This window comes from Apium graveolens, chromosome 4, assembly GCF_009905375.1.
Source record: "Apium graveolens cultivar Ventura chromosome 4, ASM990537v1, whole genome shotgun sequence".
Taxonomy (NCBI): Eukaryota; Viridiplantae; Streptophyta; class Magnoliopsida; order Apiales; family Apiaceae; genus Apium; species Apium graveolens.
Window position 1 is genome coordinate 299,801,140 of NC_133650.1, and position 22,721 is coordinate 299,823,860.

Below are 22,721 nucleotides of genomic sequence, written 5' to 3' on the forward strand. Positions count from 1 at the left end.
TAGCTAGAGTGCCTTGCTCAATTAATAGCTACAATTCATTTATCTCCTCCAAACCTGTTGTTGGAGACGTTTCTGTCCGAGTATTCTATGGAATGAAATAGCACGACTTGATTTCAAAAAAAAAAGTTATATATATATATATATAGGGCTACTAGAAATCAATTTAGAATAGAAACTAGAAAATAAATAATTTTTTTAAACTAATTCGAAATATAACACATATATTATGTAAATCGATCGTTGAGAGATACAGAAAAATATAGTGAAATCGGATTTTAAAAAAAATTTACGGTTTGACGGGAAAAATCAAAATAAAAACGGAGGAGAATAGTTGAAATTATTTTTGAGCAAAAGAATTTAAACTTATCTTATCTGGTTAAATATTAAAGTAGTTTGAAAATCATATATTTTATATTAATCATCAAGTTTAACGGGATATTATTTAACTCATTAAAGTAATAATATCAAACAAATATCTCTAAATATGTGCTTAAAAACTAAAAATTATATTTACGGAGTTCTATACATTTTTATTGAAACGTACTATAACTAAATAAAAAGTTATGAATTCTGGTATTTTAGATAAAATAGTGAGATTTTTATAATTTTATTTACTAATTAGTTTTATTTAAATCATAATTTATAATTAAAAAATTAAAAATAAATAGTAGCTAAATTTTTTAAAATTCTCACTATATTATCTAAAATATTAGAATTCATAAATTTTCATTTGGTTGTAATAGGATTCAATAAAAATATGTAAAATTTCATAAAAATAATTTTTATTTCCGATTACAGATTTTGAGATATCTGCTTGATATTTACTATAACTTTATATGATATTGAGTAACTACTTTGATATTTAACCCTTATATTTTGTAATGACTTTTTCCTCTAGTCCATATAATCCGACTTTTGTAGAAATTATATTGAATTATTGGATCAATATGTTTTTATGAATTGCAAAAAGCAGGACAGTGATTTATCAAAGCAAATAAGGTACTGCCACTTCCATTTTCAATTAGTAAAAACTCTTAATTAAAAATGTTAAATATATCACAAATAAATATTATTAACATTATGTTAAAAATTCTACTCCAATTGTGCGCCCTATTTAGTCGATCTATCTATGGCTCAGTTTGGTATTGCTGTTGCAACAGGAGTGTTTTACTGAAAAACTGTCAGGTGTTTGGTAAATTCTAAAAGCTTCTGTTAGTAAAAACATAACTATTTTAAACATGGTTGTTTTAAACTTTTCTAAAAACTGCTGTTAGTAAAAGTATAGATGTTTTAAGCATAGCTGTTTTAAGTTTTACTGGAAGTAGCAGTCATCATCAAACCTTCTCTCAAATATTATTTTTATATATTATATATCGAAATATGCATAAATTAAAAAAATTACCAAAAAATCATCTAATTTTCCTGAAAACACTTCTCTCACCCGCACTTCTTCTCATGACACACCGATTTTCAACGTCACTCTCAAACAGAGCCTATATCTACTTCTAAACTAAATTTACATATCATCTATTATCATATTAAAATATTAAATTCATCTATTACAACTTGAAATAATAACAATATACTATTTTTAAAACCAACTCTAAGGAAAGATTAATTACATTTTAGGCCAACATCACTGTACATGGCTAGATGCTAGTTTAGAGCAGACGAAGACTGTACAAGATGAAATAGAATCTACCATAAAAACAAAAACAGGGGCTTTTACAACAGGTATCAAACAACTTCACGTACTCTTTAACATTCCACTTTTTTCAACTTGTTCATGTCTTGTGTGCATAATAATGTTGTAAACTTATAAAACATTATTGTTGCTAGAAATATGTCCCAGTAGTACACTTCCAGAATGTATCTCCCCTGAAAGAACACCTTCTTTTTAACAGAATCTGCCTGCTAAAGATTTCCTGTCAGAAAATGAATACAATTGCCCTGAAACCTACCCAGTTTCCTATACTTTTAAATCTTTAATGTTGAATTTTGGAAAACTATCAAATAATTTGGTTCTTAATCCTCCTATATTACAATCCTGGTTCCGCCCTTGTTCGTTAAGGCCGAATGAGTCTACGTTACTCACTCGTATACGTTCCACCTTGTAAATGTATTTGACCTTTTCACCAGGATTTGCTAGTTGTAAAAAGTCAATGGCCGTTTCTTTCATTGACAATGAGTGATCTTCCCTCTTAGCTCTTACCAAGTTGAAACACTGGTCTGTTTTTCGAGTTTGATCAGTAATGATAAGATAAAGCAAGAGTTTCCAGTAAAATGATCATTGAAATGATGTTTCATTATGTCTAGATTGATTGATACATATATAACTATAAACAATGTATATATGAAGCTTCATATCACTAATTTGCAGCTACTATGTTAACTAAGCTAATTAACATGTAGAACAACTCTAACAATACTTTCCCTATAAACTACTAATTGTCACAATATGACTAGGAAATATCAACTACATAATTCCAAATTAAACATGTACAAAAATATGTTTTCAGCTTTAATCTTGTTGGTCAAGGAGATTTGTGCACCCAGGCTTTAAGGCCGCCAATAGAGTTGTGTCTTCTCGACGGACCAGAAGGCGGAAATGGTACTCCTTTAGGCAAGAAACCGGAGGAAGTTGCAGATATATCCGGTGCCAGAATTGGCCTCACCTTGAGAAATTGTGTGTGTCTAGAACCATTCGCTTCACCTGCAGCTAGGAAAATAAACAAGAAAACCACCTTAACGAAATCTAGTACCAGAGATGGTAATGTAGCTGGTCTAAGATTACCCATCTCATAAAATTAAGAAAAACAAGAATAAGAGAAAGGAAGAGAGGAAAAGAAAAGGAAAAGGTAGGGGAGGGGGAGGGGGCAAATTTAAAATACAAGATTTGATATGCTGGTAGACATGATATGATAAATAGTAGTACTAGCTAGCTCAACTATATACTGATTGGAAGTAGTATGTGTGTGTGTGTGTGTGTTTAAAGGTGGAAACATGGAGTTTAAATTAAGTGTAGGGTCATGTATATGTTTTCTTTTGACTTAATCATGCTATTATGATTTACGGATTTGGAGGATGCAGACACTTTGACTGTTATTTGATGCAAGTCTGTATAGAGTGTAAATGACATAACGGAGGTTATGTTTATTTGGATGCAGAATACGCTTTAAGTAGCTAACGCTGACATTTGAGTGATGCCAAGACTTTGAAAAACAGCTGCCCTGTAGACATTTCAGCCATAAAAACAGCAGCTTTTGAGAGTGTTATAGAAACAAAAACTTCCTCCAACAACCAACAATCAACCCCAAATGTCAAAACCAAATCAAGTAAAACCGTGTTCATTATCGTTACACGTCTGATCTGATCATATATTTATCCGTATTTTTCTCTTCTCTAGTTGTCAATGACCGATCATAAAATTAATACAACTTCCCAACGAGTATCTACAACTTCGTTGTTAATGTACATTATCTTTTTGTTCTGGTTATCAATGACCGATAATAAAATTAATTCAACGAATATCTACAACTTTAGTATTTTAATATACATTCTGGTTGTCAATGACCGATAATAAAACTAATTCAACGAGTATCTACAACTTGAGTGTTAAGTACGTTGTCATAACTAGGCGAAGTCGAGATGAAAAAACAGTTAACAACTTTTCCAAGACTATCACTAGGCTGCAACCGACAGAATAGTAAAAGAAGTTGAGGGGTATATTGCACTAATGTTATAAAATGAAATTTACCCTGGAAAAAGTTTAGTTTTGTGCGGGTGGAAACGCGTAAAGGGGGGGGATGTAAAGGCTCAAGGTCATATTTTTGATCCAATATTCATCAAGTATCTGAACATTGTTTAATTCAAACAGAGCACTAGTTTTGTGAAAGCAGTTGTGCCAACTTTGTATTTTTTCTAAACTGAGGCCCCCCTTCCTTATTCTTGTTTTTTATACTAATATTTTAGTATTTCCATAAATGGTGTTTTTACGAATTTTTCAAACAATTGTACAAAAAACATCATCGTCTACCTGCTGTCCACCGACCACCATCTATCTGTCTAAACCTGCCGTTGCATTTATGATTATCCTCATACATGTCTATGTCTGTCCCCCCCGTTTCGGTTAGCATCTTTCATCTTATGCTCTTGTCGGTGATTCTTTGAATTTCTGTCAAGTAACGCTTACAGTTTTGACAGGGAAATACTACTTTGCCAAATTTGAAGCACATATTTTAGTTAAAAAGCTGTTATTCGGGTCGGGCGGAACTCGTTCAACTAGACTCAACTTGGCTTGTTTAACTCGTTTAGTTAAATGTGTCAAGTTCGGGCTCGGATAGAGATTTCCGTTTAAATTAAACGAGCTGTCTCATCTCGTGAAATTAAACGAGCCGAGTTCAGCATGAGGTTTAAACTCAATTAAGTGTAAAATTAACGAGTCGGCTTGCATGACTCGTTAAAACCGGCTCCCCTCGACTCTTGAAATTAAAACGAGTCAAGTTCGGGCAGAAATTTTGGCTCGATTAAGTTAAACGAGCCGCTTGTCCAACTCGATTAATCTCAGCTCAAATTACGTCTCGCTCGAAAATTGACTTGCGCGGCCCGTATTACTAGTACCCAATATTATTCCTTCAGTCCCTTCCAATTGTTTACATTTCTGAGTAAGTGTCCGACACATATTTTAAGGTGCATAAAAAGTTTAGTTATATAACTTATTTTTAAAATTTTCTGAATAAAAGTTGAAAGTTTTAATTTTTATTCAAAAAATAAAATTGTAATTTTTTTTTACAAAACTATACTTTATATGCACCTTAAAATGGGTGTCGGATAATCTCTAAAAAAATGTAAACAATTGAAATGGACGGAGGGAGCAGTAAATATAGAAATATATTAAAATTCTGTACATGATGATACAATCTACTTTTATTTCACAAAACTAAGAATTATTACTAGATTCGTGAGAGGACTTATCCTTATGTAGAGTTAAAAATGGATATTTCTATTTGATGACATTTTTTATTGAAAATATATTATATAAATGGTCTGCGATATGTGTGGTTCGTCTGGCTGATAAAAAATTTGTACGAGAAAAGTTTTACACTATTAGACTACAATACTTACACCTCACTCTCTATAAATCTGAAAATGAACCGAATTCTGGTATGTTTAGAATTATGTTGAAACAGCACACAAGAATCATATAATAAACGCAATTCATCAAATGCTTTGGTTATATTAGACAATAAACAAAAGAAACAAAAAGCTAATTTGCATGCGGTTTGATAAAAGGAGGTGTCTTTTAAAAAGGAACATTAATAGTATCCTCTTGGATTATCTCCAGTGAAAGATGCATTAAGTTTGAGAGCAATACAAATAATTGGAAGTAAAAGCTTAAAGGTATATGTGTGATTAGTTTGTTACATATGCACATAGAGTAACATGAGCCATGAAAAGTTATGCAGAAGAAGAAAACATGATCAATGACACTTATATGGGGGCAAACACCTCAAACTTGTGAAGGAAATGCCAGGATAAAGATCACACACACACACCAACAAGCCAGAAGAGATGTCTTGTCAATAACAGTGCTCAGGTGCAAGTGCAACAAGCCGCAAACCTCCACCACAACGCTCATATGGACCTACTGATCAAGCAGAACAAACATATCGCATATATATTATGGTAACTAGTTACTCATCAAGAACCTCCACCAGGACGCTCATATGGACCTGAAAGATCACGACTGTAGCTCGATCAAGTAGCACATGCATCTCACTACGATCACCCACGTACCAATTGCCAGCACCACCTCCTCCATACTTATCATCTCTTCCACCATATCCACACACCCAGAAGGACACTACCTCAGCAAAATGCCCAGGTTTACTAAATTTAACGCAGTCCCCTCCTGATCCTCTTCCACTGCATCCATAATCACAACCACTGTCTGACTGTATCTGTCCCAACCCAGTTCCTACCAGAATGTGCCGAGCCTTTTTTCATTGAGAAAAATCATTGCTTCAATTGCATCTTCCATTGCCTTCCTCTTCGAACCAAAAAGCCAAAGGATACAATACAAAATACAGACCAGGATCTGTGCTTTTTCTGAAGTACATCGAGAGAACCAAAAGGAAGGCAAATGTAATAGAAGAGAATACACTCAACCGCAACAATAGCCAACACTGATCTGTTTCGGAAAAATATTGAATAACCGGAGCTTCACATACATACCCGACACAATCGTGTCAGTTCTCTTGACACGGGCATATAGTATTTGCTGCATGTGATGGATGATTAACATCTCAGAATATGGTCCGAAACAGGTTTACCCCTATAGAATCGGAGTTAAATAAGATGTGGAATTTTACCTAACAATTAAAGTTCAAATGTTCAAGAGACCAATTTTAAAGTTATTAGCCAAGTGATATTTATCTCCAACGTGGTAGCTAACACTGATCTTGACAAAGACTATGATGTCGAATCATAACAATAGTTGAATTGAGTTTCAACCACCTAATTTCATGCATTATTGAAAGTTATTGCACACAGATAATAGAGCAAAAAAATCAAAATTACTTGCCACAATACATTGCATAAATCATTCCTCATGGAGTCATAAGTATGTTCCTAGATTATCAAAATGTAGCACAACATACAGAAAACGGGAGTATGGGGCCTTGTATATCCACCACAGTCCAACCAGCTTACCATTTTAGATTCCAAATACCTAGATGAACAGTTGGGATGACCTGATAAAGTTTTGGAGGCAGGTGCGAGCTTTTTGCGAATTTAAGGCATGTCTCAAGGTTGTTTGTTTGTTTTTCCTTCTTGGTGGGCTGTTTAATGGTTTTTTAAATTTGGAAATAGGAACTATACAAAAACTACAACAGATAATCAGACGTCCATTTCTTGCAGAGATCTGACATGTCGTTCATCAGGACAGGTGAGGGAGAATTGGCAATCTAATTGCAGGTGCTTTGTATATAGTGGTCATGCTTGACTCGAGCGGTAAAATCTTAATGGTGAACCTTCTCCAGGATAGCAATCTGTATATTCACATTATCATGAAATAGGTAATCAGAAACACAGATCTAGAAAACTTTATTTACATCTGCTCTAATTGTTATTCACATTTAATGTTGAGGATTGCAATTCAAGAAAACGTGAAACTTTGTTGACTTTTACTATGGTGATTTGCATTAGCAGAAACCTTGTTCTTTGGAATTGGACCGTATCCAGGTTGAACATAACTTGTTTTCGAAATATTTTACTGATTCACTAAAAAAATCCACAAAGCCAATTAACCTCAAGCACAAGTCAATAATATTAAGCAAGCTTTCTCGCGATTATAATAAAAGAAAAGGCTTCCTTGGATTTATACTATAGACTTTTTGGGGTTATAAAAAAAACAATAAAGGGTATAGCACTAAAATTACGAGTCCGTGCAAGGATTACTTTAAAACTGACCTTCTCTGTATGAACAGACCGCAAACCGCTCAGAACCTCAGCAAAATCTGCAGGAGGCAGGCAAGAGAAGTGCACTTCTTTCCCAGTGTGTGGATGCATAAACCTAGGACAACATAAGCAGATAAACACTGCTTATCCGAAGTGCTTTTGATGGATACAAACTTAAAGATCAATAAAACATATATGCTTCTTATACCCGAGAGTCAAGGCGTGCAGACATGGCCTCTCTAAATTAGAAATTAGTTGCAAAAGTTGCCCAGGCAAGTTAGCCGAGTTCTTTTGCTGCAGCCGGTCCAGGGCCATGCTCTTAGTTCCTCCATATACCTCATCACCAAGAAGAGGAACTCCTAGGTACTTTGCATGAGCACGAATCTACTTTAAAGACAATCAAGAGAACATCAAGATAAGTTTAATACAGCCTACTATATTAAATACATAGTCTAGCAATGGCATCCATATGTCATTCTGAAAAGGGTGTCCTGTAGATTGAGCTGCTACCACCGCTGTACTTGAATGCCATCCTCACTATTAGTTTGTCATTTTTGAAAATTAACATCTACTAGTCGCCAGACCAATATATATCTATTTCTAAGTTAGATTGATGAATAAAGATGGAAATATTATTGTTGAAGGAAAACTAATTATTCTTATGTGATATAAATGATGAACAATTGTTGCAAGTAATTACTTTTATGATACTACTCCCTCCGTCCCACTTATTTCGTCCATCAATCAAAACCCACTTATTTACTAGTTTACTATATTCATTTTCTAATTTCCATAATTAAGCTAAAATATGACCATATGTGTACAATTTTAACATATTTAAAATTTGATTTACCTTGCATATTGAAAGTGAACAAAACCAACAAACTCTACATAGAAGAAAAAGGGACGGAGGGAGTTCATAACATATCAGTTAGACCCGTCTAAATATCATATTGAAGTTCGTCCAGTTTATAAACTCCGGTACCTGATGTGTACGCCCAGTTTCTAGCCTCCACTCAACTAATGCGGAACCACCACCAGCAAGTACTTCGATCACTTTGAACCTGGAAAAAACCAACAAACTTAACTCTACATAGAATAAAAAAGGGTTGGTCCAAAATACGCAGAAATGGAAGCATAGATGTTGCAAGATATTTATACATGAGGTCTTCTCTAACTAGATTGCTACTTTTCCTTCTTGTATCTTACTTGTCCAGAGACCCATTTATAGACCATGTGCTCTTAGACTATTCATGTAACCTTGCAAATATGTTCTCTTTAAGTATTATACGAAAAGCAAGTTGTAAAGACCTTAAATCACCTACTAGCGGCATGACGTGTCTTTCCGCATTTACTAGATCCAACTACAGCAGCCATACGAATGCGGTTATTTAAATCACGACCTATAGGAATATTAACACGTCCAGAAGCTAGGGAGGGCACTCCACAAGTTAAACTAATATATACTCTCTGAATAGTGTGTTGCTTGAATTGTTCAGATAAATGGGCATGAGCATGCTCATCCTGTTATAAGAATGTGAAATAGTTAGCACAACGCATGTCAGCATAAAACAATCTCAAATAAAAAAACACTGAGTAATTTCTCTACTGATGTATAGAAGTCGATGAAGTGGACAAGGAAAATTTTTGATGGTAGCGAAAATGCGGGGGAGGGGTGGCAGCTAATGACCTTTGCAACAACAAGCAGTCCGCTGGTTCCTTTATCTAATCTGTGCACAATTCCCGGCCGTATAGATGCCTCATTCATGCCGGAAAATAATTCTTCGGAATAACTGTCATCTGGGAAGTAGCAACTGTGATAAGGAACGAATATAAAAAAGTAATACATATGCTATTAAATATATTATATTTATTTATTAAGTTTAGAGATGAATAATGTGTTTATATATATGTTTTATATATGCGGGGCTAGGAGTTTAAAATTAAGTCGTTTATTTATAATAAAGTCCAATTGTTTACGGTCCATTATCCATTATGTTATGTTTAAGATTTCTATTCGTATATAAGCATTGTAATCCCCCACATATTACTTAACTTGATTTTGAGATATTATTGAAATATTAAACTGGTCTCTATATGGGTTCTGATCCATAACCTTTCTCCCTTCTACAGTTGGAAATCCTTGAGATTGTGGGTGTTCTGTGGTTCATCCACCCAAGGCTATCTTATTATCATCACCCAAGGCTATCTTATTATCAGTTTAATTAATAAATCGTTATTTTTACGAGTTGTCCAACTAGATTCACCTTCAGAGACATCCTCTTCATTAGAGGGTATGTCTACGATTGGGAGTGAAGCCACAGGAAGACAACAATGATGCAATATGCCATTTACAAGTGTTCCAGTAGCATTTCCAGGTGCTGGATGAACAACCTAAAGAGATAAAAACTCAAGAATTAGTTGATTTTAAGCATTCCGTGATATGATAAACCAAAAAATAGTGGTGATTAATTTTTCTGTTCCAAAAAGAATATAGGTCAACTCCTTCATGTGAAATGGCAAACCCAAAATTAGAATTAATCAAAATGGCAAGACCTTTTTCCTTAATTTAATTAATTAAAATAACAAAGCTTCATGATCTACTATGATAATATGTTATCTATTGACATGTGTGATATTGTTTGCAGTCTTATTGCCTATTTGCCTCGGAAGCTAACTTTAAACCTTGACACTGAAAAAGATTCCGAAAACATCATACTACAACATTACCTTCATGTGTGCATATTGGTACAAGAACAGATGTAGGGGCACACATGATTTGCATATACAACTACACTAGCTACATAACATCAACAAAATAAAAAACAAAACTTACCATATGTGCAGGTTTGTTGACAACAAGTATGTGATCATCTTCATAAACAATATTCAATGGTATATCTTCGGGTTCAGCTTTCAGTGGTTGCAACTCCGATATAGTGCAGCTAACCTTGTCACCAGATCTAACCTTGTGCGAAACCTGCGATGCATATGTTCATTCATAAATAAAAACCACCATACTTCTTTGATTAAAGCTCTTTAAAGAGCAACTATTAAATTTCTAGTAAGGCGATTATAAAAAACGAATTATCTTTAAAACCACAAACATTTTATACTTGTTCGAAAATAATAATCCAAACTCTCTTAGTGATAGAATAATCTCAAATTCTTTTCTGATTCAACCTTTAAAGGCATATAAGCCTCGAACTCTCCCTATTTTGTTGATAATAATAACGAAGTTAACTCTCTGCATATTTTATATATTAATATATGTTAACTATAATTGATATGCCAAAAGTTCATATTAAACGCAGCGAATCCAATATTACCTACTTCCAAAAGAAAAAAGACGTGCACACTATCTTAAATTTGAATGACATATTTAAGCGGTGAGAAGTCATGATATTAAATTAGGTTTCTTAGAGCAAGTCCAACAATGCCCTAAAATGTCGTCCCAAGTTAAAATTTGAAGCATTTTGAACAAATATATGCTCCAACAATGTCCTAGAGGTGCCTTAAAGCACTAGCACTAGGATATTCATCATATGGCATAGGGCATCAGTCACGGTGTCCTAGTAATTTAGGACATTATTTTGATATATCAATTCCAACAACATGCCTTATAATTGTGCTTTATTATTAAAACAATAATACATTTGAATTAAAATTGGAGGGAGGAGAAAAGATGAGAGGAGAGAGATGTGTAAAAAACAAAGAAAAATAATTTTTTTATTGGTAAAAATGAAATAGAGCATGTATAGTTGTGCCTCAAAGATAAGACATTTGGTGGATGTCCTATCATTTTAAGGCATATATAGGACATTGTTGGAGCTATTATTTTTATCAATTGCCCTAAATTTTGATTTAAAACATGATATAAGACACCTCTTGGACTTGCTCTTACATGCCCTATATGACTTTTATCAATAAAAAATTTGTTTCCCTCCTTTCATCTTTTCTCTTCCCTCCAATCATAATTTTAATATATTATTATTTGAGAGAATTGCACTTTGCATCCCTCAACTTCGGCCCAAATTCAATATTATATACCTATTTTCATAAATTGCAGTTTGCATCCCTTTTTTTAAAATCCGATACAAACAACACCCCTTTTGCCTAATTTCGTTTATAAAACAGGGGCAAACTAGGAATTTCAGCTTAAAAAATTAATTAACATATATTTTACATATTTCAAATTATATTCAAAATTGAATTTTATATATATTTCATATTTTTGCATTTTCGAGTCATACTACTAATTTGAATTTCATTTTTATTTTATAGTGTTAATTTCAAAAGTTTAAAATTCCACAAAAATTAATTTTTTAAAATATATATTTAAACATTAATTATAATCGTATAATAAAGTTTAGTTATGAATTTGTCGCATCACCTTTTTTTAATTATTTGACGTTATTATTATTATTTTAGTGTGTATTTAAGGGGGAGAATTCATTAAAATAAATAATTTTAGCTTTTTTCGAATTATAACTAAAAATTTAATGGGGTGAAAAACCAAAATACCCACCATTTGGGGGCTTAGTGCCCAAAATACCATTTGGCGGGACGGAGTGCCCAAATTACCTGTTGAATACGCATGTCCAACTTGCGAATTTCGTTTTTTAAAAATTTATAAAGGATACGCATGTCTGACATGCGTATTCAGTGTTTTGTTTTTGGTGAATACGCATGTCCAACATGCGTATTCCTTGTTTTTCAAAAACTGAATACGCATAGCACACATGCCTATTTTTTACAAAAAAACTGAAGGTTGCATACGCACTGCTATAATGCGTAATCCGTCGGTATTTTGGGCAGTCCGCGCGCATCTGGGTATTTTGGGCAGTTGGGACTGGAAAATGGGTATTATGGGCATTCTTTCAAATTTAATTACATTTTATATTAAAATTCTTGTTTACCCCTCCTTATTTTAGTCGTAATTTTCCAAGGGTGCATGTTGCATACGAATTGAAAGTTAGGGGTAGTAAACTACAATTTATGAAAATAGGTATATTGAATTTGGGGCAAAGTTGAGGAAAGCAAAATGCAATGCTCTCTATTATTTTAATAATAAGGCACAAATATAAGGCATGTTATTGGAGTTAGATGTACAAAAACATTGTATTAAATCGCAAGGACACTATATTTTGTTATATTTATAAGTCATTTACTAGGACATTGTTGGACTTGCTTTCGGGACGTACTATATATATATATACTGAATTCTACAGAAATTCAAAAATATAAGCACGAGAGAGTATTAGTTTTTTGGCCAAAAATTAAAAAGCTGGTCTGAAGTGAATACCCGAAATTAATTATACAAACGAGTTTATTACATCAGGTAAAAGTCCATTATGTCGAGGTTATCATTTTATCGATTTGAAGTTCAACTTTACATCTGCCTAAAATAAAATATGGGGTATAAATATAAATAGTTAGAATAGTTTACCTTATCGATTGTACGTCCATTGACAGTGACAAGACCAGATTTGATGGTAGATTGAACGCGAGCTCTACTAATTCCATTAATACGCGAAGAAATCCAAGTATCTAATCGCAGCTTTGACGAATTTAATTCACTGCTAACACTCTCCTCCAGCTCAACTCCTGCGTAATTGCTACGAGTGTTGGTGGAATTGGAACAAGCTCTTACCAGCAGCCATGAAACCTTTGAATTAGTACTGGTATATATAGGGTTTCGAGGGAACAGAGATAACGAAGGTGAGCATAGAGACACCATTTTACTGAGGCTTTGTTGCAATAAAATTATGAATATGCGTTTCAAAACTCTGGTCCTGAAAAAAAAAAGGGAAATGGACACAAACTTTTAAAATGATCCAAAATGTCATTTATTAAATTATGACCCGTTTGAAAAATAATCCAAAATGCTACACAAGTCACTGCAGGGAAAGCAAAGAAAAAAGCTAGTCCCGAAAGAGCTTAAGGGTCTGTTTGGCGTTGTTGCACACCGCCACAACAGCTTTTTTCAGAAAAGCTGTTTTAAATTTGTTTCGTAAATTTAAAAATATTTTTTTGAACAACATTTTTGGCCCAGGTGAAGTTATCCGCTGCAAAGAATAAAGTCCGAAAAACAAAATTTCAATTATCGATATAATTAATCTTTAAAATTTCCAGTAGCTTTTCGTTTCTTTAAAAAAAATTCAAGGCCATAACGTTACTTCATGTAACATTTATGATTTTTTTTTGAGATTCTTTGGATGTATTATTCAGCAGTTCAGAAACACCACTTACTATTACATTTTCGATTTTTTTTATTTGATGTTTTTAAATTTAACAGTAAACCATAATTTAACAATTTTTAATATTTTAGCTTTCACCAATCCTCTTTTGGATTTTAGATATATAAAAAACAATTAATAAATTTTACACCGATTTAGAGTTTGGCGTATAGGGTTTAGGGTCTTTAGGACCTAAATCATGTAACCTAAACCCTACCAAAAATGTAAACTTTAAATTAAATATTTTTAAAATTTAAGAGTGTAACTTAATTTAATAATTTTTAAAGAAGGTCACAAGGGTTGGTTCAGTTGGTTAAAGAGGGAATAACTATTCTATTGGTCACATGTTCGAATCATGTTATTCCCAAACAATCTAAACAACAATTACAGAAGGGGGGGTTAAATGTAATTTTGGCTTCTTTTCAATTTCAAGAACAGTTCTTCTACAAATAAATAACTGTGTTTGATTTAGCAATGGTGCGGAATGAAAGTAGTGTAGAAATCAAAACACAAAGTAATTAAATACAAGTATTTAAAAACTTTCTGGTGGACTGAACTTTTCCACCATAGATATATATAAAGTAGAGAACCCTGTGTTACAAAATTGTACACAGCTGCTTACAAGTTGAACTACAAGAACAGAGAAATTCTATACAGATTTTGCCTTATCTATTTCTCTGGTAATTATTTACTAACTTGGATACTTTTCAACTTGCTACCCTTGGTTTATATATCACCAAGTCACATGATAAAGAGACAAACAAATAAAACAAAATGTTTCCAGTCTAATCTCATGCTGCTTCATTTCTCAATCCAGCATCTTTGAATATCTTCAGTTTAGCATGGAAATGGAAATGCTTCTTTGTTCTCTAAAACCTGAATTAGGTTGCCACATTCCATTTGCATACAATCAACGCATGTGACTGTCAAGTCACCATCAACTGCTCTTTTGAATTTGAACATCCGTTGAAATTTCATTGAATCATCCGTTGGAACTGTGATTGATCATCCGTTGAAACTTTGGCTGATCATCCGTTGAAGCTTGAGTTGATCATTCGTTGAAGCTATGTGAATCATCCGTTGAGACTGTTTTTTTGGCAGTTAACTCTATTTCATTTATATAAGATTACAAGACATCTGATATTTATAATTAGCCAACCTATCCTGCATATCAATCTAGTAGTCAACAAGACCTATACATTCTGTAACATCTAGTTCACTAAGTCATTATAGTATGCAGGAATGTGCTGCTAATCTTATTATTACATAAACTACTCTTTCAACGGATGTTGAAATGATCATTCGTTGAAAGCTACAATTTCACTTTAATTAAATCTACTTAGTGTTTTGTTCAAGTTATCATCAAGTACACAACATATTCCTAACAAATCCCACAGGAGGAGAATTTATGATCATGCATCATGAGCCAGATCCTGTCATTTAAATGTGGTTTACCTTGGTTCACGTGGTTTGCAGGCTATTGCGTGAGCCCGTGGAGTTTACCCAGTGCGCACCCGAAGGATAGTGCTGAAAAAAGGCCCCAAACCCTGCGAACCAAAAATATAAACTTTAAACTAAACAATTTTAAAATTTAATAGCATAACTTAATTTAATAATTTTTAACATTTTAAGGTCCACCAATTTGGAAAACCATGTTAAACATCCATAACCAATCACAAAACCACTCATCCCATCTCTAATTCGGAAAACTGAATGGAGCTCAAGAAAAAGGGTTCCGAGAAGCATTCAAGAAACACACATGCAAGTACATAGAGTCGCAGAGAGAACAAAACTAAGCACAACCATGGTTTTAGATTAGAAAAATGGTAGGAGATAAGTGAGGAAGAGAGGAGAGAGAGAGAGAGAGCGGGAGAGAGAGAGGGGGGGAGAGAGAGAGCGAGAGTACTGAGAGAGAGAATGAGAGAAGCTCGAGAGACAGAGGAAGAAAACGGGGGAGGAAGGAGGAGGTGGAGGAGTGTATATATAATTTAAGGGCAATTTGGTAATTTAACAAATCCTCATTTCTTTATCCACTTTCATTTACAAAAATATAATAAAATAAATGTATTTTATCTCCACAAAAAGTGTAATTAGCTGAACTTTTATTTTTATAAAATAAAACATAAAATTAGCTCTTCACCCGTATTTTTAAATAAATTTTTGAGCGAATAGATTATTTATTATGGATTTTAAAAATAAATACCCAATAATACAAATAAATTCTGGAAAATCACTTAAAAATATCAGAACATCAAATTCAATCCAACTATCATTTTTAAAAAGTCCGTAAGACTATTATAGAGATAATAAAACAAATTTCACATTTTGATCATACATAGATTATTTTATAAAAATATATAAGGACCAAATAATCTTATTTTTACCAAATAAATTATTTTCAAAATATTTAAAAACTCACGAATCACAGACTCACACACGTAATCATCAGGTAACATATATTCACATAATATTAGCCACCACAATTCGTATTTATACACCCTAGCACATAATTCTCTTTTTAATTACTGATTATGCGAGTAACAGTTACTCGATAATTCCAATAACAATATAAATTTTCGCAAATATGAATTCATACAACATAAACACACAGAGGAATCCATATTTATCATAACTTATTATGTTCCTCAGTTTTTTTATCAATTTTAATCCTTCTCTTTTTAATCCATCTTTTAAATAACGGGTCCCGTTCTACCGACAACCCGACAAACTTAACTTAACCCTTTTGCTCACTCATCAAATTGGAACGAGACTTTGCCCGTTCCTTAATACTATTTCACAGAAATTTCATATAAACCACAAAATTATATACTTAATATTTATTCACACATAAATCCACATAGTCCACTATTATATCATGTTAGGTAATGAATTACACACAAATGGGGGTGAATGTGTTTTAGTATTTTTAAGCTTTTCTTGAACTATTTTGGTTGGGAACAAAGTAAATCAAAATTTGTAGTGAAATGTGTTAATGCACAAATTAAACATGCAATAATAAAGAACACAAATCTTTCAAAACTCACTTAATTTTATATTAAAATTAATAATGTTTTGCTATAAAATTTCCAGGCTCTTTGTTGATAAAGAGCTTAGCTTCTATCTTGAGTGAATACAAGAATTTCTGATCTAATTGTTACAACTAACAAATGACCAATGTTAACTTTATATCTCAGTTAACTACTGGTCTGCACGGTGTATAATAAGACATGCTATTAACTTTAGTAAACTGTCACTAATCATTCCATTTTAGGAAAAGTATATCTTCCAATTCTGGCTTAGCATATCTTTGCATACTGTGTTAACTTTGATTTTCCTTTGTCAGTTAATCTTCGCCATTGATCTTGCACACTCTTCAAGCTATTTTTTGTAGACTTGTCAATCCAACTGGTTGGATTGTTTGTTGATTGTTAATCTTGGATATTGAACTGGTCTACAATTTTGTACTTTGAGATTTTACCTTGAGATCTCCAGTTTGGTCTATAGGGAACTTGACATCTCGATAAGTATATTGGCTTATCGAGATCTCTAGTACTCCATAGTTGATTTGACTTGTAGAGGTCTTTAAGTTCTCTATAAGAGAATTTGGCTTGTCGAAATCTCTAGTCTTCATATCCTCACTTGACTTATCGATATCTCTGAGTTCTCTAGTGGCTTATTGACTTGTCGATAACTCAGAGTTCTCTAGTCAAATTTGACTTGTCGATAACTCAAAGTTCTCTAATGAATTTTAACTTATCGATATCTCTGAGTTCTCTAGTGGAATTTGACTTATCGATAACTCAGAGTTCTCTAATGAATGTTAACTTGTCGATAACTCTGAGTTCTCTAGTGAAGAAATGACTGGTCGATATCTCCAATCTTCATGTCTTCAATTTGGCTTGTCGATATATCTGAATTCTCTAGTAGCTTTCCTGAGTTCTCTATAAGTCATTCTGGAGTTCTCGAATGACTTCTCTATAACACTAAATATATGACTTGTAGAGATCTTGACTTAGAATATTCTTCTCAAAACAGACTTATTCAACTCCAAGCTTCTTCATAATTCTTCTGAGGCATGATCTTCTTGATCTTCTTCCAGATAGAATTCTTAGGCTTGACACTGTTTACAGAAAAATACTCCAGTCTGCTCCTTTGACATTTTACAGACTTTAAATGTTACAAGTACAAAATATAAATTAAGATTATAATACAACTTAATTAGGGTTGTTAATTTGACTTAGTCTTGTTAAGGTACATGCATGTCTTGTACAACAATCTCCTCCAATTTGTGAGAAGATTACTTAAAAGAAATTCATGCATGTTAACAAGACTAGCCCAAAGTTATAATGGAAAATGAAATTAGTACATAAAACTTGACAGAATTACAACTTTTATACATTAGGAGATTTACAAAGTTTAAATGGTTACAAGTATCAGGTAAAGACAGTTTTTGCTTCTGCTTCTTCTCTAAGGAGATCCTTTAGGTAATCAAGAATTTCAAGTTCTTCTATAATAGGTGTCCCACTTAGAGTTTCTACAAGTTTTTGTCTTGCTGCCTTTGGATAATCACTGTCTACTAAATCAATCCTAAATCTTGAGAATCCACCAGTTTTAATGTTTAGAAATTTCTCATCCTTAGAGATTCTGCTCATTCCTTTGGCCTTGAGCTCTTTTGATCTTTTTATGAACATCTCAATTTCCCACTACGTCATAAGTGGGCTACTGTAATGCAAGTGTTACAAGGAGCGTTACATTAACTAAGAAATTTTTGCCGTATTGTAACATCTCTCAATTAGTGTTACAATAACTATTAAGCTAGTGTTGCAGGGTAATGCCGGTGTTGCACAACATGTAACACCAGCACATGGTGTTACAATAGTTACTTTAAAAAAAAATAAAAATAATATCATAAATTAGTATAAATTTTATATCAGAAATTAGTATAAAAATAATATTTTTGTTTATTTATGAATAGGAAAATATAATATATAATTAAATTAAATTTATAAAAAGATATTATACATAAATACAGAAGTTACTTTGTATTTTAGTTTAATTAATAATATTTTAATAATTGAAATTAAAAATTGAAATAAAAATAATATATTTTTATAATATATAAAAATGAATATATTATTATAAAACTGGAATCAAAATAATTTTTTGATTTACTTTTACTCTAACATATAGTATATAATAAAGTACGAATATTAAATTTATTATATATAAATACTTACGATCCTATTTATTTCAAATTAAATAAATAATAATTTCAATATTTAATCCTAAAAACAAAATAACATATTAAAATGTATACTGAAATTGGGAAAAATGAAAATCCACCTGATAACTCTAGATGTCTCTCTCACTCAGCTAACTCCTCAATTCTCTCGATGTCTCTCTCACTCAGCTAAATCTATCCCCCAAACAAGATTAAAGCACAAATTGAAAACAATCCAAGGCTAGTCTCCCAAGTTCTCTCTGGCTCGAGTCGACATGTATGTGGTTCGAATTTAAAGGTAAATACTTATTCCCTTAATTTTGTTGGTAATTTAGTTTAAAATGGGGTTCGAGGGAATTGGTAAGTACATGTATCTTAATTAGAGTTTTGTTCTTTTTCATGACCCTTTTTGCTATGATTAATTGGGATTTTGTTTTGCAAGCAATTAGCGCTTCAATTGAATATCTCAATTATTTCGTTCATGTAGAAGAGTGAATTTACGATGTGGTGATATACTAATCGGGGACAACTGTGTATCTGATTAAAAGAGACAACAATGAAAAACTAGGTATTATCAAGCTCCTGCAGCCTATCTTTACATCTGGCATCGCAGAGGTGATTAATTTAATTTTTATTACATTTTAATTTGATCTTACCACTAATAATATTTATAATCTAAATTGGAGTAAATAACCGTGGTGCCCAACTAGAGCCACCATCAGTCTTGTTTATAAACTCAAGACCTGTCAAAGCATGAACTGCACTTGATTTAGGTGAAGTTTTGGATGGTCAGGTCTGATGTTGTTTCCAGGCTTACTATTGTCAGCCTTGCCATTCCCCTGGTATGTATTTGATTCTTGAATTTTTTTGTATTTTTTTGTGAACGTTTCTGTTTTTTATTTTCTTGATTATTTTGCAGTTTTAGACTTCTAGACAAACACATGCATGTGTATTATGTGTTTTTAGGGTGATTTTTGAAACCCCTTTTTATTATTTGATTTTTTGGTGATGAATTGTTGAGTATACTTGGGAATTTTGTATTTTGTGTAGGGAATTAGTTATGCTAAACTTGCGAATTTACCTCCTATAATTGGACTTTGTAAGTCTCATGTAACTCTCTATTGTACTAATGGATTTGTGTATTGAGTTTATGTTGGTGATAGTTTAGCAGTGTTAAAATTTGGTAATTACTGAAGTTATTAATTCTAATGTGTGATTCTTTATTTTTAGGGATGATTACTTGACTAATACATGCTATTTCTTGATTTTTATTTATTGTTGTTTTTGTTGTTAATATGTAGATTCGAGTTTTGTGCCACCATTGATATATTATGTTCTTGGGAGTTCTAGACATCTAGCAGTTAGTCAGGTTTAGCGTCTCTTGTGATGGGAACTATACATTATAAGAAATCGTACAACAAATGTTAGGGCTCCAGATATCGACCTTGTTCCTTTTGGTCTCGTGTGCATAACATGGTGTTATATCTGTAACCATCTCCTCCATGGGACATCAAAACCAGCACATTCAGATTTCACATGTCTTGGCCATAATCCTCTCTGGCCAACTCTTTATCTCACTATACCGTACCCAACCTTTACTATCGACTATAGCTTTCTTCTAGATGAAAAACATAAATCAATACATGAAATTTTATAAACTAATTCAAAATATCTTGGTGAAATTCATGACAGTCAATGCGCTTGGTCTTGGTACCTTGGCAATTCTTATAACTATATAACAAAGTAAAATGGCTAAGTAGGCTTAAACGTCTAAGGATTTGCTACATTCTCGTGGAAACAGTCCATGAACTTTAAGCTTTAGGAAAAAGAGGAACCAGGAAACTGAAATGATAAGCTAACTTACCAGCAACACTTTAGTAATCGTGAAACAACTATATGCATATAGATCAGTCCTAGAACTAATATTAGCATTCAGCTTCTTGTTAAAGCAGACAAGTTTTAGTCAGAAATCTACTCGGTGCCTGTAAGTTAATCTTCAATATGAATAGCCTCATTTGTGGTTAGAATTCAGATTTGGTCCAAACTTAGCTTGAAGAAGTAAGAACATGTCATTATTAGTGACTGTTATACGGATGGTTTAACGTTAATTTTTAGTTGTATATCTATATGTGTTAAATGATATTAATGTTTTAATTCTATCTGGTATGAATTTCTATAAGCCTCTTGTTTTTTTTTAAAAAAATAGTACAAATTTTACTTTAAGCCCCGATTGAACTACTGGCTTTTACGGCTACTTTCTTTGCTGGAGTATTCCAGGTTGGTCTTGGACTGCTAAGGCATTCAGTTGTATTCTATGCTGAAAAAGATTGAATTGTTACTGTATTTGGTTAGGAAAGTGAAAAGAATAATTTACTTGACAAAATCGATACTAATGTTGATGGCTGGGAAAAAAGTTATTCCCCCAAGAATCATTTATAATTGGTAATGTCAGTGATGCAACTTTTAGTGGCTGTAAATTTTCCTGCTATACTTCTTGCTCGGTAAATCATATATTATCTTGAAAATGGTTTAATAGTGTCAAATTATCTTAAATGGAGTTGGCTTATTTAATAATATGCTTATTTAGCATCACCCGAGTTCTGTATAATTTAGAAATGGTACTTAAATTAAGCTTGAATCCTCTAATGTAACAATGCGGTTTAAAGAACTTTGTGAATCCTTTAGTGTAACATTATTGTTTACAAAGCTTTTGTTGAGTCTTAAAGTATAGGTAAATGCATATCTTTGATTGATAAACACTTGAATCTCTCTTCTCAAATCCATTTTGTTACAATTTGTGTTTGACAGGTTAGGATTTGTGATTGATTTTCTATCGAAGGCAACTTTTGTTGGATTCATGGCTGGAAGCTATCATAGTATCACTGCAACAACTTAAAAGGATGCTTGTGATAGTTCATTTCATAAACAAGATACAAATAATTCATGCATTGACCTCTATTTTTCGAAGAACAGATGAGGTAATGATATGCATTTAAGAGATATGAGTGTGGTTTGTGTGTCTGTGGAAGTGTGAAAAGGGAAGTTTTAAATTTTTATATAACTGTTGAGATATTAAATGATGATAATCTATCCTAGCAATTATTATCTTGTAGCTTATGAATATATTTTTTTTAATCATTTGTCATCATCTTGTAGGTACATTAAAAAAACACACAGTTCTTTCTCCAAATCAAGTGATCAAGGCGACAATGACACCTGTGGCCCTTAAGACGACAAACTTCTTAGATATCCTATTGTACATTGTCAAAATTTATGGTTGTCTATGTACTTTGGTTGTAATTTAGCACTTTTGCCATAGTTGTAATATATACTGGGTTGTAGTAGTTGACGTTTGGGGCAGTTTAGATGTTATATAGTAGTATAGTTTGGACTTATACTACTGCCTAGTAGTATGGTTTGGAGACTGTAATGGGATTTGTATTTTTAAACAGATCATATATTTTAAAATATTTAAAATTAAAAATTATATTTTCCTATTCTAATGTAATATATGTTTATATAAAGTGTTAGTGGGTCCCACTTATGCAATCTTGATCAAGATATTGTATCACTCATTTTGCGTTACATTTGGGCCTTTTAGTGTTACAGTAGTTGCCTATTGTAACGTTTTCTTCACTTTTACAATAAATCAGTGAAGTGTTACATTAGGGTGTCTATTGTAATGCTCGTATACGAAACGCTCATTGCTGTTACAATAGACCTAATGTAACGCTTTTTGGGCCTATTGTAACACCATTTAGGCATTACAATAACCCACTTATGGCGTAGTCTCCTCATCATAC

General features: G+C 32.6%; 1 protein-coding gene and 1 long non-coding RNA gene across 5 annotated transcripts; one reads left to right on the plus strand and one right to left on the minus strand.

Moving 5' to 3' along the window:
- Positions 1-6,556: 6,556 nt before the first annotated feature.
- Positions 6,557-13,265, minus strand: LOC141721372 (RNA pseudouridine synthase 2, chloroplastic). The gene is made up of 9 exons (XM_074524289.1): positions 12,908-13,265; positions 10,295-10,438; positions 9,726-9,852; positions 9,149-9,258; positions 8,780-8,982; positions 8,444-8,522; positions 7,667-7,842; positions 7,471-7,573; positions 6,557-7,049 (listed from the first exon to the last, which is right to left on the minus strand). The coding sequence occupies exons 1-9, from the start codon at positions 13,196-13,198 to the stop codon at positions 7,020-7,022; spliced, it is 1,263 nt and encodes a 420-aa protein (XP_074380390.1). The 5' UTR covers positions 13,199-13,265; the 3' UTR covers positions 6,557-7,019.
- A 5,764-nt stretch (positions 13,266-19,029) lies between these two features.
- Positions 19,030-22,405, plus strand: LOC141721373 (uncharacterized). Of its 4 annotated transcripts, none has more exons than XR_012574720.1 (5): positions 19,030-19,216; positions 19,406-19,760; positions 19,969-20,017; positions 21,727-21,896; positions 22,075-22,405. It is a non-coding gene; the product is annotated as an uncharacterized LOC141721373 (long non-coding RNA). The 4 variants fall into 4 exon arrangements; XR_012574719.1 differs by lacking the exon at positions 19,969-20,017 and having other exon boundaries at positions 19,406-19,533; positions 19,629-19,760; XR_012574721.1 differs by lacking the exon at positions 19,969-20,017 and having other exon boundaries at positions 19,361-19,760.
- The last annotated feature ends 316 nt before the right edge of the window (positions 22,406-22,721 follow it).

Bases quoted from the DNA above. Each gene is read 5' to 3' on its own strand.
- LOC141721372 (XM_074524289.1), bottom strand. From the start codon at position 13,198: ATGGTGTCTCTATGCTCACCTTCGTTATCTCTGTTCCCTCGAAACCCT. The intron at 10,439-12,907 runs GTAAACTATTCT...TATGCATCGCAG, and splicing joins ATGGACGTACAATCGATAAG to GTTTCGCACAAGGTTAGATC. The intron at 9,853-10,294 runs GTAAGTTTTGTT...TTATCTCTTTAG, and splicing joins TCAACAAACCTGCACATATG to GTTGTTCATCCAGCACCTGG.